The 17,978-nt window shown below is 39.9% G+C and overlaps 1 protein-coding gene across 1 annotated transcript in view; it reads right to left on the bottom strand.

Annotated features, from left to right (window-relative positions):
• The window catches only part of LOC125307327 (chromodomain Y-like protein 2), a 46,566-nt gene extending 44,073 nt beyond the window's left edge, over positions 1 to 2,493 (bottom strand). Inside the window, exon 1 of the mRNA XM_048263247.1 lies at positions 2,236 to 2,493. Within this exon, the coding sequence (XP_048119204.1) occupies positions 2,236 to 2,259 (24 nt within the window). The 5' untranslated portion in view covers positions 2,260 to 2,493. The remainder of the gene's footprint in view (positions 1 to 2,235) is intronic.
• Between the last annotated feature and the right edge of the window lie 15,485 nt (positions 2,494 to 17,978).

Below are 17,978 nucleotides of genomic sequence, written 5' to 3'. Positions count from 1 at the left end.
AAAAATGCATTCTCTTAACACAGCAAGCTCACACATTTAAAATATATATATTTCCAAGAGCAGCACTGGAGGAGGACACCTGGCAAAAGTAATATGCTGCTGGTTGTGCACCATAGTGGAACAACTGCAACTTTTCCGTCAAGTTTCAAAATGTTGTGGTTATAATACCAGCGGTATTCATTTGGCATTGAAAATTCAGATACCGGTGGTCAATCTATCAAGCAGTCCATGCAGTTTTGGACAGAGTAGATGGCTTTCACTACATATTACACTTTTGGCAGGCTGACAGGCTACTTCAATCTAATTGTAGACATCAGACAAGATACACCAAGCTGCTAAATAACCAAATGAAACAATAGCTAACTATAATATCGCACAAGGGAAAATCTGTATTTCATTTACTTTTATAAAATGTTTGGACACAATTAGAGTTCAATACAAGTGAGGTAGTGTGCAACATGGTCCATAAGATTAATTAAAAAGAGCAACTGAAACAAAGTCCCACAGGTGTCAGATTCAAGCCTGCAAATGCTTGAGTGCATACATGGCAAAGAACGCACACAAGTGAAAGAAATTATTTTTGCCATTGTAAGTTAACAGTAACACTTCAGTGTAACGATAATTATTGACCCTTGTATTTTCAAACAAAGACAACAATGTAAAGCCATTCTGGACAGGCCTATAGTCAGACCATGCGCCAGACATGGCAGATTTATTACATGGAAAGAACAAAATGATGTTTGACAGTCTGTCTACCTGCCTGTACACTGTATACATTTCAGGGAGTTTTCAACATTCGTAAAATCTCTTATCCTCTGTTATTTTGTGATACTGTATAACATATGCACATTACTGGTGGCACAAAATTAGACAGCAGGGAACAGGACTGCAACGATGACATTACAAACATATCCATGTTAACATGGAATGGAAGCACTGACCTTCTATATTCCATACAAACTGTATGAGTCATAGACTGTATATATAGAACAGTCTATGGTATGAGTAGCCTATAATGCAATACATTCACCTGCATGCAAATGTGTAAGTAAATCATTATGCAATACTTGAACACTGACAGAATACCTCTGACCCATGGTAAGACACCTGTAGATCTGATGGTAAAACATCACAGGTTGGCATTCAAGTCAAGTGGTCGCATAACGACGATTTAAAGCATATGCCTCAGTTTAAAAATCAACGTCGGTGCAGAGTCGACTTGACTCCTCACCTTTCAATGAGCAAAGCACACCTGGATTTACGCATGCCTGTTGGGATATTCCTAGTAGCTGCAAATACACAAACCACCCCACCTTTGATTTGGCTTGAGGAATTTGTTAGAAACAGACACCTCAGGTCCACGGTGGACAAACACATAACCCAATTTAACCCGTGAGCAAGACACCTGAATGACGCAACAAAACATGATCTACTTTTGTGGCAAGAGCAACGCAAAAGGGAAACTGAAACATAGAAATGGTAACATTATTAAAGTAACAAGCTGTCATTAATAGTTTTACTTGTTCATACAAGTCTACATTACAATCAATTGCAAATAATTAGGCGTAAGTTAGTTGATATGAAATAAACAGGCTATCAATGTCAAAACTTTCACGAAAGCCTGTGTCAATAACATATGGTAGCCAATCAATGGGACACACGTACAACCTTAAAAACTCGTGGAAATAACTTAGTCAACTAAAAACTGCAGACATTAACTCTTCAATAAGACAGTGCATGGTTAAATGTTGTCATCTTTATGAAGTCTCCCGAACACTGTTTCAGTAAAGCGTGGTCACCTGCTACAAGCAATGTTAAACGTGAGCTATTTGTTGACATATAACTTAAAACAATATTTCAGCTTCCACTAAAAAAAAAACAATCGTGCACTGCAAAAACCATCAACCTCTCTACCGCTTAAATGTCTGCACTGTCATGTTACGATAGCCTACTTTATCACGACTTTAAAGACTGGGGACGTGGAGTTGACATCTTTCGATGCCGTCGCTATCAAATTTACCCGGCCCCGAGCTCGACACCCGACAAAAGTATAGACCCTGCGAGACAGAAAAAACGGAAAGGTTTCATCTTCATATTGCTTAGTGGATTGGTTAGTTTCGCCTGTTAAAAGGCTTAAGATATAGGTTTTCCAAGCGAGAGGACCTCCCCTTACTTCCTAATTCCAATATTCGTCTATTTTGTGAAGTATAACCCTCTGACAAGGACTAACCGTACCTCATAAAGATCTCCCGAAGCCATCCTTGGGTGCGGAACTTGGTCTGCGCGATGTTCTTGACTGCCTCACTCGCCTTTTTTTTCGCTATCTCTCGCTCGGTGTATAGGAGAAAGCCCCGATAGACGGGTATTAACGAACTGCCTTGTTATTCTGTGCCAGCCGCAGTAGCAGATCAGCAGACAGTGTCAATCGAGCCCGGCTGCGATGGATTGTTCCTCACTTAAGACAAACAAGTAAGGGGGAGAGCGGGGCGGTGCTGTTTGTACAGTACGAAGTGGTGTATGGAAATGAGTCAACCTAGTTATCTCCAAAACGCTTTACTCTCCTTCGTTGGTGGGTAGCTTCACAAACCAATGGTGAAGTTACAGGACTCCGCCACGCACAGGCTACCATTGGTTGACTCCATGCTCTGACACCAATTTGGTCTCCATTTATTTTTTCCCTCCATGAGTTGACAAATGACCATCTCGAGACCTTGTTTACTTGTTTGTTAAACACATGAGAAAGCAAAAAGACACGTCGCGCGCAATGTTCAACATAAACGCAAATTACACAGACAGTCCACAACAAACGTTGACAGGAGGATGAAATAATAGCCTAACAGACATATTAAATATCTTCAACAACAAAGCACTGGCAACTTAATGAAACAGAATTACAGTGTGGTTATTCTATCAAAGCATTCAAATGTGAAGCAGTGCGTAACATTTTGAAATATGCCAGTAATTGTAGGCTATATTCATTAATTTATTCTCAAATAGGCCATATTCAATCATCTTATGTGCGTAAAGAACAACAATTAATAATTTACACCAAGAGAGGGTGCATATTTTACATATTGGTTCCTTGTTGCCTCTCCTGCAACCCAAAAATTCTGCATTTAAAACGTGTTATTCATAATTTTTGGACCATCAATGGTCCATGGGAAGTTTCCATGAGCTGTACATGTTATGAAATTAAATAACACCAAATTAATAGTGTTAATATAACACAAAGAGACATTTACCAACTAAATGGAGAACTCCATGATAACTCAGAAAGGTATACTTTACAATGACACTCACCTTTAAGACAGTCAGCATAATTGCCTAATAATTCCATTGGGTGTGATTCTGCAATGGGATGCATTTTTAAATAAGTTATGCAACTTTTCTTACTGTACTTTGTATAGCTGGACATCCTCACTATTGCTTCACTTATAGATGTTGTATCAGCAGTTTTTGGCGAAGACTGTACCATCACAGATGCCTTCTGGCACAGTAAAGTTGCACCAGAGACCCTCTGCCTTGTGTCGTCCTTAGAGTCTCCCCTAAGTAACCCCACATGTGACATTATTTATTTCAACACGTTACAAAGACTATGAATGAATGGTAAAGTAAAGTATTAAAGAAATTAAATTCCAAAAAGATTTAAATGCAATCCATAGAAGTAAAGTACATATATTGCTATAATATAGTAATACACATGTAATAGCTACAGCTATGTTCCCCATGTGTAGCAGTCTGTCAGTGGCCTTGCCAATTATGAGCTCTGGAATTGTAACCCCTGCAAGAATGCAGACATAAGACTCAAGCATTCACCATATAGTGAGCCACTTCAGTTTAAACTCTTTGAAATCCTTTGATATAAATTAAATATGTTGTATATCTATAATGATTTTCTCAAGAGTATATGTAAAAACATTTATCATGTACATGTTTAAATTGATTCTAAAACAATGTTGTGTCATACATTTTTGTAATGAATGCAGTATTATTGACCACTGTGCAGTTGTGACCTGCTAGCCAGGTGTTTGGCGGAAGATCAACTGAAATGGCTGCTTTTGAACACAATAAATGCATTTCGTTAGTGGGTGTCTAACCAGTTCCTTTCAAAGCCCACCTCCATCAGATGAGGGAATAATAACCAAGAAGTACGGAATGAGACTTCCTTCATATGCTGGTGTTTAGACTTAAATGTTCCTATCCTCCTAAGCATTCTCTCCATATTCCACTACCATAAGACCAAGAGTGATTGTCTGGCAAGCCATCAGCTGGCTCTCACTCTCTGAGTCAATATTCTGCAAAGGAATCCAAAAGGTTTTGGCTTAAAAAAAGTCACTAAGGAATGCCCAATTGAGGATCACATAACCATTTCCTGGACGCAAGTAATGCAACACTTTCACCAAACATACATGGATACATAGTATGAATGGATAGTAATGAATTCTTGCTGATTGTGGAGTGTTGAGGTGCTGATTGAAGTATCGCACAGAATTTTATAATCATATCTGGCCTGGTTACATTTGCTGAAAAACCATAACTAGCCTGACAAAAAGTTTGTTAGGTGCTGGTATGCAATGATAAGTATAAGTATAAGTATATATACTCTTTTGATCCCGTGAGGGAAATTTGGTCTCTGCATTTATCCCAATCTGTGAATTAGTGAAACACACAGCACACAGTGTACACACAGTGAAGCACACACTAATCCCGGCGCAGTGAGCTGCCTGCATCAACAGCGGCGCTCGGGGAGCAGTGAGGGGTCAGAGATGTCAACTCTTGTATCTCATGGATACTCCACTGTGTTCTGGACACACACCTTTCATTGGATTCCATTAGTGTATGCCAATGGAAGACTCAATGGCATCAGTTAGGAAAGCAAATACACACTTCCAAGTTGGTGTGCCATTAAATTGATATCCTCTTGAAAGGCCATTTTTTGGAATATGTTTCCATGACTTAAAAGTGAGCTATGATCAATTTAACCTCGAAAGTGTGGCATCTTTTCTGATGAGAGGCCATCTTGTCAATGTAAAATTTGTGGTGAAGCCACTATGTCTCATCATTTGCATTGCTCCCCACAGTTCACTGTTTGACAGCCGGCAGTTCAAAATCTGTGGAAAATTGAGTTGACCCTCCACTATTTTCGCTCAGGACTTTGCTTGTTGAACTAACAAGTGAATTTTGGCAAGTTATTAAATTAGATTTAGTTAGACTTTACACTTTTGCCAAAAGGCTGGTTGGATTAATCAAGAATTCCAGCCTGTTCACAGTGAGAATAGGCTACCAATGAGGTGCACCCAGTGCCGCCACTTCCCTGACTGATAAGCAGGCTTTCAGCTTCTCGAAAATATGGGGCTGGATCCTGTGTGAAGGCGGCACAGACGAGGCTAATGAGGAGGGAGGAAGGGAAGGTGTTACTCTCTCACTCCCACACACCTTGCAGCCTAGTCAGTGTGTGTTCTGAATCAACAATCCTTTAGTTGCATTCATGCTTACTTCTGAAGCCACTGGTCCAAGCTTCAATATCACTGGGTTTATAGTTCCTTTAAAACAGTAGGTAGGCAGGTAATTCACATTAGCATTTTAGTACTAAGAATAGGACTCCTAACTCACTAAAACCAATTACCAAAATACTAGCAGCCGTTTGTATTAATTTAATCCATCTTGCAATGTTTTTAAATGCACATGCAAAATCAATATGAAATGTCAATCGCGAGGAAATAATTGTACAGGGTTGCAATAACGCCACCAACAACAACCAGAACCATTCATTGGCAAAGTCTAAACTAATGTAGGGTTAGATTTGATTGTTTACTGTAATTGTTTACTTTACTTTATTTTTTTTTATTTAAATTACTTCCTGCATCATGTGATCATAAAGATACATACAGTACATGCATTTTTATAAACTTTGCAAAGATACTGTGTTCATCTGTACTGTTTTACTTGTAGCTGGTCATCTTTATCTCTATCTCTATCTAAGTATACTCTTTTGATCCCATGAGAGAAATTTGGTCTCGGCATTTTGTAAAGCACACACTAACCCGGAGCAGTGAGGGGTTAGGTGCCTTGCTCAAGGGCACTTCAGCCGTGGATGTGGGCATGGGAGAGCAGTGCTTGCCCATATTTTTCCTACTGGGTCGGGGATTGAACCGGCAACCCTTCGGTTACGAGCCCGAAGCCCTAACCAGTAGGCCACGGCTGCCCCCGATCTATCTGTCTAGATATCTATCTATCTATCTATCTACAGTATCTATCTATCTATCTATCTATCTATCTATTTATTTATTTATTTATTTATTCATCCAACTTCCTTCGCCTACTCATGCAACACATGCCTCCTCAGCAGCACAGACCCATCACTCGTCAGGACGCAACTGTAAACAAGCTTGTGCATGAGAATTGACATCAGTCATCATAGCAACGGAGCTCTTGAGTTGTCATTTCTCCTCATATTACTAAAGGTTGGTTTGTGGCTAGTTGTTAAGAGAAAATAGGCCCAGAAATATAGGCAGTAAACATGTACAGTGCTTATTCTCAGCTGATTTATAGATTTGTCCTTGTTTGGGTTGGGCAATGTACTATTGAGTACGCAGAGAGGCCTAATAAACTCTAGCTCAAGCTTTTCAAACAGGATCCAGCTGATAACATATGACATACGAATATAGACCTACATCAAAGTCCTTTCAGGCAAGTCCCTTCACTCAGCGGCCATATTGTAACGCTTTTTGGGCGCTTATCGGGCATCTATTTCGGCAGAAATGCATGTGCGCAAGGCTTCACGACACCAACCTTGCTCCAACTGCGAGATCACAACACATGATTGGCACAATGTATTCACATGTTGACTTTTTTGTCGCGGAAGGGGCAGGATATGTGTAGACAACTAGTTACAAACGAACCCCATGCATTTCTATGGAGGAATTTTTGAGTGCTGTCTCCTCATTATAAAGTCTCTGCCTACACCTTATTTCTATCCTCAGCATTTGCTGGGTTTCCATTCAACTCATTCCCATATTTGTATGCGTATTCATGCAAACATTTGGCTGGGGCCAAGCAAATCAAATTTTTATGCTCATTACAAAATCATATGCACATTTCAAGTGCTTCGGGTCAGGATTACTTATTCAAATGGTCAAAATGCACATTAAAGAAAGTTGAATGGAAACCTAGCCACTGGCTTTCAGCAGAACAAAGAGGTCAGTATAGCATGCTCCTCCTCTTACTGCTCCACTGCAGTGTAAGAATGGACTGCTCTACTGCAAATCAGCTATATTTTCATCCCCTGACATTAAGGAAAGCCAACTGCATCCCAGAAGACTCTACCTATGTCCTACACAGAGGTTTTGAATGGCTACCCTCTGGCAGGCGTTTGCGCTGTCCTCTGGCTAGGACTAACAGGAGGAAGGCCACCTTTACTTTTGAGGCTATTCACCTTTTGAACTTGAATATGCTCCAAGCCCTCTCCTCCTCCATCTCGGACTAACCTCCCCACCCCCCCTTACACGCCTGTCTGTCCTGTTCTTTCTTTGTCTGTCCTGTTCTTTCTTTTGTGCTGTCTTATATGTTGTGTTATGTCTTATATGTTGTGTTATGTCTTATATGTCACTGTGCCTGCATAGAGAAAATTGCCCCTTGAGGATAAATAAAGTTTTTTTTAATTGAATTTAATTGAATTCTTTCTCCAAATATGTCCTTTTTGTAGGACAACAATAAATTCTATTTTTAACTCTAACAATTTGTTCCACTTGTGATGTTGATTTTTGTCTGAGTTGATGAGGTATAACCATTTTCTTATATGGAACATATACCAGACAACGTCTTTCTTTCAATGAGTCCAAACAGGCTCCAGCAAAGTTGAGTGTGGTTAGCCACAAACCGATACTCCACATATGACTAATTCAACTTCATTTCAGTACAGGAACGTTTGTGTATCAGATTCTGACCTATTATGCATGAGAATTGACATCAGTTATAGCAACGGAGCTCTTGAGTTGTCATTTCTCCTCATATTACTAAAGGTTGGTTTGTGGCTAGTTGTTAAGAGAAAATAGTCAATCCAAATTTCACACTTCATTTTCACACAATGCTTTACCGAATAAAGAACACAGTGTGCATAACGGACAACAAACAACTGAAAAATAATACTATATGAAAGGATAGGCTAATATAATTTGGGCATGGAAATGTAAGATATTTTATGTGTAACTTTGGAACCACTTGGAATTAATGCTTTACATGTCAGGTTCAACATATTCAGTCATTTGTTGCAACTTGTTGCAACCAAAAAACAGTAGTAGAAATCAGAAGGTTTCAGTTAAACCTTCAATGGAATTGGTCTTACTAATTTCCAACCTTTCACAGTTACTCACCCATTCTGTTTATGCAAAACGACCCCCATTCAAGCTTCACTCAAAAGTCTACAATGTTTCAATAATCTTTCCCAAATCTTCAAAGTCTTCTGGTGTAAGGATGGCTTTATTTTTGTGCAGTTTCTGCTTAAGATTGGTGTTGGGGGTCCAGAGGGGAAATGTTTTTTGTGTTTCTGTGGTAACATTTTAATTCTTATGATTAATATTGTCAATTTAAAGTTTGTATGTTTTAGTATTTGCACACTCATTACATAGCACACATTGCACACATTCAGGGAAAATGTCTTGGATAGTATCTCCAGGCCTGTAGATGGCACCCTGGGAGGGAGGGACGGGGATGGGGGCAGGTACCATATAGCTGGCAGAGAAGAAGGAATTTTGAATGCTAGTGTGCAACACCTGAACCTTGCCTTGTCCGTTCTCTTTGTATTTTAAGATATGTGTCATTTTATTCTTAATGTTGCCATCTAAGGTTATTTTGTAGAAATTGCTGGTTAATGTGGTTGCTCTTGGCTGGTTCCTTGCCCCTGTTGCTCTTGGGTGCTCCTTGTTGGTGCCCCCAATCCCAATCCTCCCCCACCTTTCTTATCCCTTGCCACCTAATCTACTAAACCCCTCTTCTACTGCACCCCCATAAATGCACAAATAGGCTGACACCAGACATAATTTCACTTCACTTCCAGTAACTATATGCATGTGACAATAAACTTCCTTGTATCCTTGTATCCTTGTATTAACCATGTGGCCATGGCTTTTTAGTGAGGTTACAAAGGAATGAATTGGTTGCTAAATGTTGTGTTTATTCTCACCACATGTATATTCTTATGAAAGATGCTTTAAATGTGTGTGTTAATCGATTTAATGTTGAGTGTGTCTGAACATTGTTAAAGGAGAATTCCGGTGTGATATTGACCTAAAGTGTATTGAAACATGATAGGGGACTATTTTGGCTATCAGAAATGGACGGTCAGAGGAGTAAAGTTTATAGACATTAAGGGGCTTATCTTGGCGATCTAAAATGCTGCACATAGCATATTCTTATCGTGACGCAAAGCTTATTCCTATCTTACACTCAAATTTTTTGCCATGCGCTTCTCTTTTATTGAAATCCATCACTTGACAACATGGACTGACTCAAACATTTCTACACATTCATCAGCTAGCTGGCTAACAAATAAGCCAAGCTAAGCAGTAGTAGGAATGGTTCTTCATGACCTAAGTGAAGTTAAATGTGGGTAGGAGCAAATACACACAATTTGCTTGTTTTATGGGGGAAAAGGGCATCATCTGTAGACATCATCTGTTTTAAAATGATAAAACTCAACTTTATTATTTCAAGCAAATTATTTTGCAGACCCCCTGGCTCTGGGTATAAGCAGATTCCTTTAAATGCTGATCAAAATACTGGTGTGCACTGTTTGAAGTTGTGCTGCTTGCTATTAAAGGGAATGACAGATGTAATTTTCATTGGTTTAAAGGATGTTACGCCCAAAACACACCCATGACTGATTAAGAAACATAAGACCAACGTTCGTTTTTGTGCCAAACGCCCGAGAGTTTGGAAATATTTTTTAAGGTGGAAGAAGGCTGTTTTAGTGATGCAAGTAATGTGAGAGTCAAAGTAGAGGGTAGAGTCGTTTATGACACCAAGTTTTTTGACTTCAGAGGTAGTCGGGGTGAAATGAGTGAAAAGAGAGAGGGACAGAACCAGTGCGAATAAATTAATTTATAGACCCTGTCAACAAGGTAAACAAAAACAATGCTTGAACGTTCTATTTGGGCCCCAATCTACTTCCTCTGCATTAAGATAACATATGGAATGTTAAAAAGGAAGTCTTGTGGGGCCAACTATGATGCTGATAATGGAACTCTCCTAAGGGTCTATAATGTGAACAAGGAGGGGGCACAGGAAGGCAGGCAGGCAGGTTTTGACCAGTGGGGCAGGCATAGGATCCAGGAAGCAGGTCGGACCTATAGCCTTAGTGGCAAGGTCATGGACAAAGTGCTCGTCCACAGGTGTAAAGGCAGAGAGGGAATGAGCTGGTAAATCAAGGGTAGTGGGGGCATCACTTAGTGTAGTAGCAGTAGGGAGTAATTGAAGCTGCCTGTAATTTTGTTTTGGAAAAAAATGAAGGAACTCACAGCAGAGATCAGTTGAAGGGGTAAGTGGAAAGGGATTGGTAGGCTGGAGTAGCTTGTTGACTGTGGAGAAGAGGGCTCTAGGGTTATTCTGACCTTTGGCACTAATGATGGAATAATGTAGAGATTTAGCCTCATTAAGAGCCTCCTTGTTGGTCAATACATGGTCTTTATATGCCTGTACGTGAACTGGTAGGCCAGTCCTTCTGCTAAGTTCTCCAGTTGGCGGCCAGCAGCCTTTATTTTGCCCAGTGAAGTGAAGAGTTCAGATACAAAATCCTCTAAATCAGTCTGACAACTTTTCTTTTAAATGAACATTTTTTTGTGAGGCTCCTGTAGGTTCAAATCGATATTTCAGACCAGAAAGAGAGTGTTTAGCAGGTTTTTTAGCTAAATTATTTGATTAACATATACTATGTGTGGAGAATGGAGAGCATTCACTTACTATTGTTATCACATTTTTGAAGGAGGTGGCGTTTAGAAGCTTTTGAACTCAAGTGTTAAAGGAGAATTCCGGTGTGATATTGACCTAAAGTGTGTTGAAACATGATACCGAGTGTGAACGTATGTCATGTTTCAACACACTTTAGGTCAATATCATACCGGAATTCTCCTTTAAGTTCTCTAGGAGATTTTTTGATCCGATTCTCAGAACACATGACTTGATAAACTTTGTAAATTAAAATAATAGTTTTTAACGTCATGCACATGCTCAGATTAAATAACAAAACAGACTAGGTAACAAACTGGTAACTAAGTCATGGTGTCAATGTGATGTCAACCCCAAAACACGAGGAAAGTACTGATGGTATCAATAAAGACCTCTGAGGGACTTGACAACTGATGTGGAAAGACCTGGATAAATATCAAGACCATAATCACTTTAAATCTCCCAAAGGGTTAAGGTGAGATCAAGCTGGAAGGTAGAGCTGAAATGAGGGCAGTGTGTGAGTGCCTGAATAAATAAATGCCAAGTATTTCTGGAGAAAAGAAAATGAATAAAACATGGCTGACGCAAAAACTACTACAGAAACAAAGTTAACTTGCTCCTCTGGGCTGAAGTGGTCAATTGTCCAAAAAAATTACACACATTTGATATGAGTGTAGAGAGACCCTTGCAACTCATTTGCATGGTGATGAGTATATCCTCATGAGAACTGAAGGTTAGGAGTTCTGTAGCTCCACTCAAATTCTGCTTTTTAACCTCCAGTTGTTCACCACTGTTGAGTTGGAATACATGTTCGAGGATCAAATGAATCACCAGAATGTGCTTTATTTTTCAGGAAAGGGAGATCAGAAGGGATGACAGTATTGTGGTTGTTATTTGCTATTGCTATTTATAATGATGAATTAAAATGATGTATGCGTCTAAGTCAAAGGTAAACACATGGCCAATGCATGGCACAACAATTCCATCTCTATCTATATCTCAAATGGTGCTCGCCCATGGCCAGCTCAAAAGGGACACAGATGAATGCAACTTGTGTGTCAAATGTTTCCCATTATTTTAAAACACTTTTTGATGTGGACTGAGTCTCAACATGACAAGGATTTATACTGTACAGCCTCCTCTCTAGACACATAAAGACTATAGATAGCAAGGATATTGTTACATCCATATAACTGTTGAACAAACCATAGTGATGAATGCAGTTTTTTAAGACATAACTCAGTAAAAACAGTTTGTGGAGATTAGAGATCTCCCTTTCCCTGCAAAGCAACGTGTCCCTTTCACAAATGCCTCACACTAAAAAGTACAATTTTGTTCCAATTAATAATGTGACAGATTTGGAATTCTTTTGTTCAAACAAAAAGTACTTTGAGGCCATACATACAGTACTGTACAATACCCAGTACAACGGATATGAAACAAAAGAGAGTCTTCTCTGATCAGCCGTGAGTTAAGCCCAATTCAGTTGATGTCTCAAGTGGAAGGGAGCTTTTCTTGTGGTAGAACAAATGACTGTCATTCTGCCCAGAGCCATGTAGGCCAACGATGATGATGAAGATGAGTCTGGGGTTGATCTATGACAGAGTCAAGGGCAAATGCCAGGAATGGAGAATTATCTCACCTTATTGCCCCTTCCTCTCTCTGTCTTTCACTGTATGTTTATCTACTGCTGTTGTGTGTGTTTTTATGTTTGTTGGTTTGTTTATTTTTGTACAACTAATTAAGTGTGGGATAGCAAAAGCTTTTATCTGAAGCAGCAGGGGGCCTCAACGTTTGGTTCAGTAGATGAACTGGGGCAGACTGCTTTCTAGGCAGCAATGCTACCACTGTTCCACCTCTTCCTTTTGTCATACTGTAAATGGAACCAAAACTAAACCATTCCATGGTTCTTTCATCTTGCTCTTCATAAAAGCCCAAGTGTCCATCTGCGCTTTTTTTTTTTTACACACACACACACACACACACACACACACACACACACACACACACACACACACACACACACACACACACACACACACACACACACACACACACACACACACACACACACACACACACACACACACACACACACACACACACACACACACACACACACACACACACACACACCAAGATTTTACTGACTTTAGTTACAGAGTGCAACACAGGAATAGTACAACAATGACACTGAAGGAACATAATGAAACTAGGGGTTTATATACACAGGGATTTAACAAGGCTCAGGTGGACAAGGAACAAGGTAAAACAAGACAGGTGGAAACCATAATTAACAGACTAACGCGGATCAGGTGAGGGGCGGAGACACGGGCACAGGGAACAGAAACACATGGCAAAACAAACAAAGAAACACATGGAACAGGACACAGGAAGTAAACAAGAGATGAAGACATGAAGGAAAACACTAAACGGGGAAAACAAAACGCGACAGGACCCTTACACACACACACACACACACACACACAACCACACACAACCACACACACACACACACACACACACAATTACTTGTTCTCACTCATTCTTTCTGCTCATTCCTACACTCCTACACATGTTTTACTACATTGCTTACAAGTCATCCAGGTCAGATAACAAAAGAAGGTGGTACAACCAGTTCACAACCAATCCAAACCATTACTTTAGCTTAGCTTAGCTTAGCTTATGCAGGCTAAGACAAGTAACGAATGACTGTATATGTGTGCATGTACGTTGTTTGTTGTTTTTGTTGTTGTTTGTGTATGTGTATGTATGAATAAATGAGTGTGTGCATTTATGTATGCATGTACAGTATGTACAGTATGTGTTGAGTGGTAATTTAATTCATGATACCATGAATCCATGGGTGGTTAGAAATTAAAGTATGAATAAAATGATCTTAATGATGCTATTCAATGGTAAACATTTTATCAGGAGAAGATCTGGCTTTCCAAACATGGGGAGACAGGAGGCATGGTAAATGTATGGCACTTCTCTTTGTATCATGCCAAGAACCACAAACCTGTAATTACACACAGAGACAGAGATACAGACATTAATTCACCTACTTATTATGTTATATGCCCATTCAATTGCTATCTGGTTACAAGCACTCTCACACCATGACTACTCTGAAGGGCTTTCAATTCATTTTCTATGTCATGGAGAGCATTATAGCAAGTTTGCATTAGCACTTAAGTGCATGCATGTGTGCATTGTCTCCCCCCACTGGTTATTTCTGGACTACCTGAAGAGGATGTGAAGGTTGGTATGGCAGGATGACACACACACACACACACACACACGCTCATCAGAGAGCACATAATGTTATTTCTCTGGGAGCTGATTGGAATTAAGAAATTTCATCTGATTTCATCACAATTTTCTCTTTTGCAGATGGTTCTATTTTAGCAGACTGAGGAGACATGATATTTGTGTGCCTAAGTATAATTTTAGAAATATGTTACATAAAGACTTACTGACAACAATGTTTTGTCAAAGGTTTGACATAAAGGGCAGTAGACAGGGCAAAGCTGGATGCCAGGTCTGAATATGAGTGTGCATGTTTCACTGTGTATATAGTGGGACTGCAGCTCAGAGATCTGTAGTATTATGCACCTTTGGTACAACACTGCATGAACACCAATTAGCTTTGGCTGGCAGTGCCAAGGAGTGTGTAGGCGGCATCTTCTTTCACGCCAGTTATTTTCACAGTCGTGAAAAAAGTGTAGGCTATGCAAGCAGCTTTTTGGATGTGTGTAGCATTTTCTACAAGAGGGTGGTGTACTGTACTACTTACCCATCTCAGTAAATGCAAACAGGTGGCTCAGAGAATCCCAGTCAGTGAATTCCATTCTCTGCCTTCAACAGGTGAGGCTAGAATCTGTTCATGTGTATGCCATCTTGTTGTCTGAGGTCACACTGAAGATGAAGAGTTTCTTGAAGTCGGCGGTGACAGCGCTGCCTTGAAGTCGATGGTGGCAGCGCTGCCTTGAAGTCGACAGTGGGGGCCCAAGAGACCATCAAGCCTAGAGTAAGGCATTGTATGCATGGCTATTGCTTGGTCTGAATCCAAACAGTCTGCTGAAGATAACCATATTGATTAGATCATATATCTTTGCAGATGTTGGTGTGCTCTTGTTTTCATCGTGACCTTTCCGATGATAGAGAGCACAGATATGAGATCCTAACTGGCCAGGAATCCGGAGGCTTGTGTAAGCACTCTGTAGTGTTTTTGGAAAGAAACACAATGAAACCATCTCGGAGGGAGGAGATTTAAGTTCAACCCTGTTTCACTGCAGTGGTGGGAATTCATATTGTGGTTTTACAAGTTTTAGGTTTCTCAGAAGTCTCTGGTGGATTTGGGGGTTTCAATAGACAGGATGCATTGTGCTTCTTGCTACAAAACAAACATTTTCACACTAAGTTTTCACATACATGTTTCAACAGTTCAGCTTTATTTAATATCTATTTTGCATTACTTGCATACTGTAACTATCACATACTAATGGACCTCTCTTTCACTAACTATTATTGGGATTATGAGAATAATAGTAAATAGCTAATAGTGGTTCAGATAACTATATAATAGGCTTGCAGTCAGGACATGAAGAGGAGACAGACAATCTGTGTGTATGTGTGTGTGTGTGTGTGTGTGACTTGTGTGTGTCTTGTATCATTGATGAAGATAACAAGGCAGGGCAAGGCTATGTTTACTGTACATATCACTGTGTTAAATCTGCTATTGGTTCCTTTTTTTTTCCAGCAAGAGGATGTGAGTTTACTCTAGCTGTTCTTTCTGTTTTGCTTTCACATGCACCTTTATACTGATAGTATATTTGTACTACCATATTTCTCTTAACCCTTTAGGCGCCAGAGGTTTTTTTCCGAAACGATCAATTTTGACATCTTCATTTCAAAAGGCTATATCTTAAAAGTGATAAGAGATAGAGACTTTCTGTAAATTAGAGAAATATTAAGGATGACCCAAAGTTTATGTAGAGATCAAATGTTTATATCTAATTTGCATATTATGACGTCATATGGTGGCGGCCATCTTGTATTATAGAATTTTCATGAAAAGTCGCATGTTTGAATGATAAAATGCACCACTTCTTCCCCCCCAAAATGTCCCTCACCTTCTGTATGCTATATTGCACAATACTGAATGCTCAGGTAAATAGTAAGTAGTGAACAAACTGTGTAAATCATTACTAATAAATGGCAGAAACAAACCAAATGCATGTAGCGGTAGACTGGCCTTTTGCTGTAGAGATTTTCCATTTACTACATACAGTAGGCACTCTGATTCCATGTATGGGGCACATATATATTATTCAGATGACACACAAACACAAGTAGACAAGACCTGTTTAGTTCAAAAGCTCATTTGCCACGGCAAGGCAAAGATCAGGAGTGAGATGACGAGACAAGACAAGAGACAATGTTAGTATTTTTTTTTCTTTTTGTTGTTTTTGTTGATGTTTTTTTGTTTTTTTTCTTAGCTGACAAAGACACACACATCACAAGAACATGAACACACAAAAAGGAACACATAGTGTATGTCCTAAATGATCAGGGAAATAGATAGCAAATCAACAGTGTAAATCATTACTAATAAATGGCTGACATTTTTTTTTTTATGTAGCAGGCCTTTTGCTGTAGAGATAATGACTCCCTATCCCTATCCATACAGGGCCGGCATTCCCATCATCTTGTGATAGACTATGCATGACCTAATGTGTGTGTGTGGGAGAGGGAGAGGGAGAGAGCGTGTCACCACTTCCACCATGCGAGCAGCATGGCCAGATCTGCCTCGCGCGCGCCGAGTGGAGAGAATTTGCGCAGCTCGGACTAGGCCTACTGTCATTCTCATTGCGACTCCCCACACTGCCACTACGTTCCCCCCTAACTGTCCTATGAGCACCCCTCGCCTAACATACCCAGTGGCATTAGACAAAGGCTCCACCACGCTTACTGTACCCAGTGGGAGAGGCACACGCTTCAGAAGACAGAAGCTAAATGGATATTAGGCTACCTCCAGCCTCGTTACCACACCACTAACACCCTGCTAACTTCCTGATGAACACTCTGAACCCGTGAAACATTATTCCCACCAGTGACATTGGGCAAACGATTCAACGTTTGTGCTTGGTGTAAGCTAAACTATGGAGTAAACTCTCACTTTGTCCAGCTGCATCATTGCAAGGCAGGGACGATCTGAAGCCTCACTAAATGAATCACCGCTTTTCTGAAGGCAGATATTCCCCTTCAGAATCAGGGTCCGCGAATAGAAGACCCAACACTTCATTTCAGGTAAACTTTTTTGATGCCATTAGACGATAATCTAATGCAAATACTCACTGACGTTGACAATATCGCTCTGATAAAGTAGCTCACACGCACACTAGCTCCGGTATTGCACGCACTGATTCACTGCAGCTGTAGCGCGAAAGTTTTGTTTAAAGCATGACTTTTTTTCGACTCAGGGATGACGTATGACATGTCTGCCATCTAGTGGAGTGGAAGTCGAACGAAATATGACACCCTATTTGACTAAATCGGCCGTTTTATTCAGTACCGCATCTTGTCGACTAAAGTCGACTGTGGCGCCTAGAGGGTTAAACTATCTATCTATTAAACTAGCTTTCTATCAACAACTTTTAAACTATCTACATTCAACTTTTAAACTATATACATTCACTAGCTGTCTATCAACAACTTTTAACTTGTCATCAACTATGACTCCTACCCACTGTAGCTAGTTAGCATGGTTAGCATGTTAGCATTGCTAGCACTACTATAAAACATTAGCTAAGTAGCATGGTTAGCAGAATTACAAATCTTAGCATAACTGCTAGCAAACATTAGAGCCATTCCAACTTTCAGTTATCGTCAAATATCTACCTATACACAGCAATAAACTATTTGAATATCAACATTCATTAAACTGCTAGAAAACGTTAGCTAAGTAGCATGGGTAGCAGGTTAGCATTGCTAGCACTGCAATAAAACATTAGCTAAGTAGCATGGTTAGC

This window comes from Alosa alosa, chromosome 14 (assembly GCF_017589495.1).
Source record: "Alosa alosa isolate M-15738 ecotype Scorff River chromosome 14, AALO_Geno_1.1, whole genome shotgun sequence".
Lineage (NCBI taxonomy): Eukaryota > Metazoa > Chordata > Actinopteri > Clupeiformes > Clupeidae > Alosa > Alosa alosa.
The sequence above is the reverse complement of the archived record's forward strand: the minus strand, read 5'-3'. Positions and strand labels throughout refer to the sequence as shown.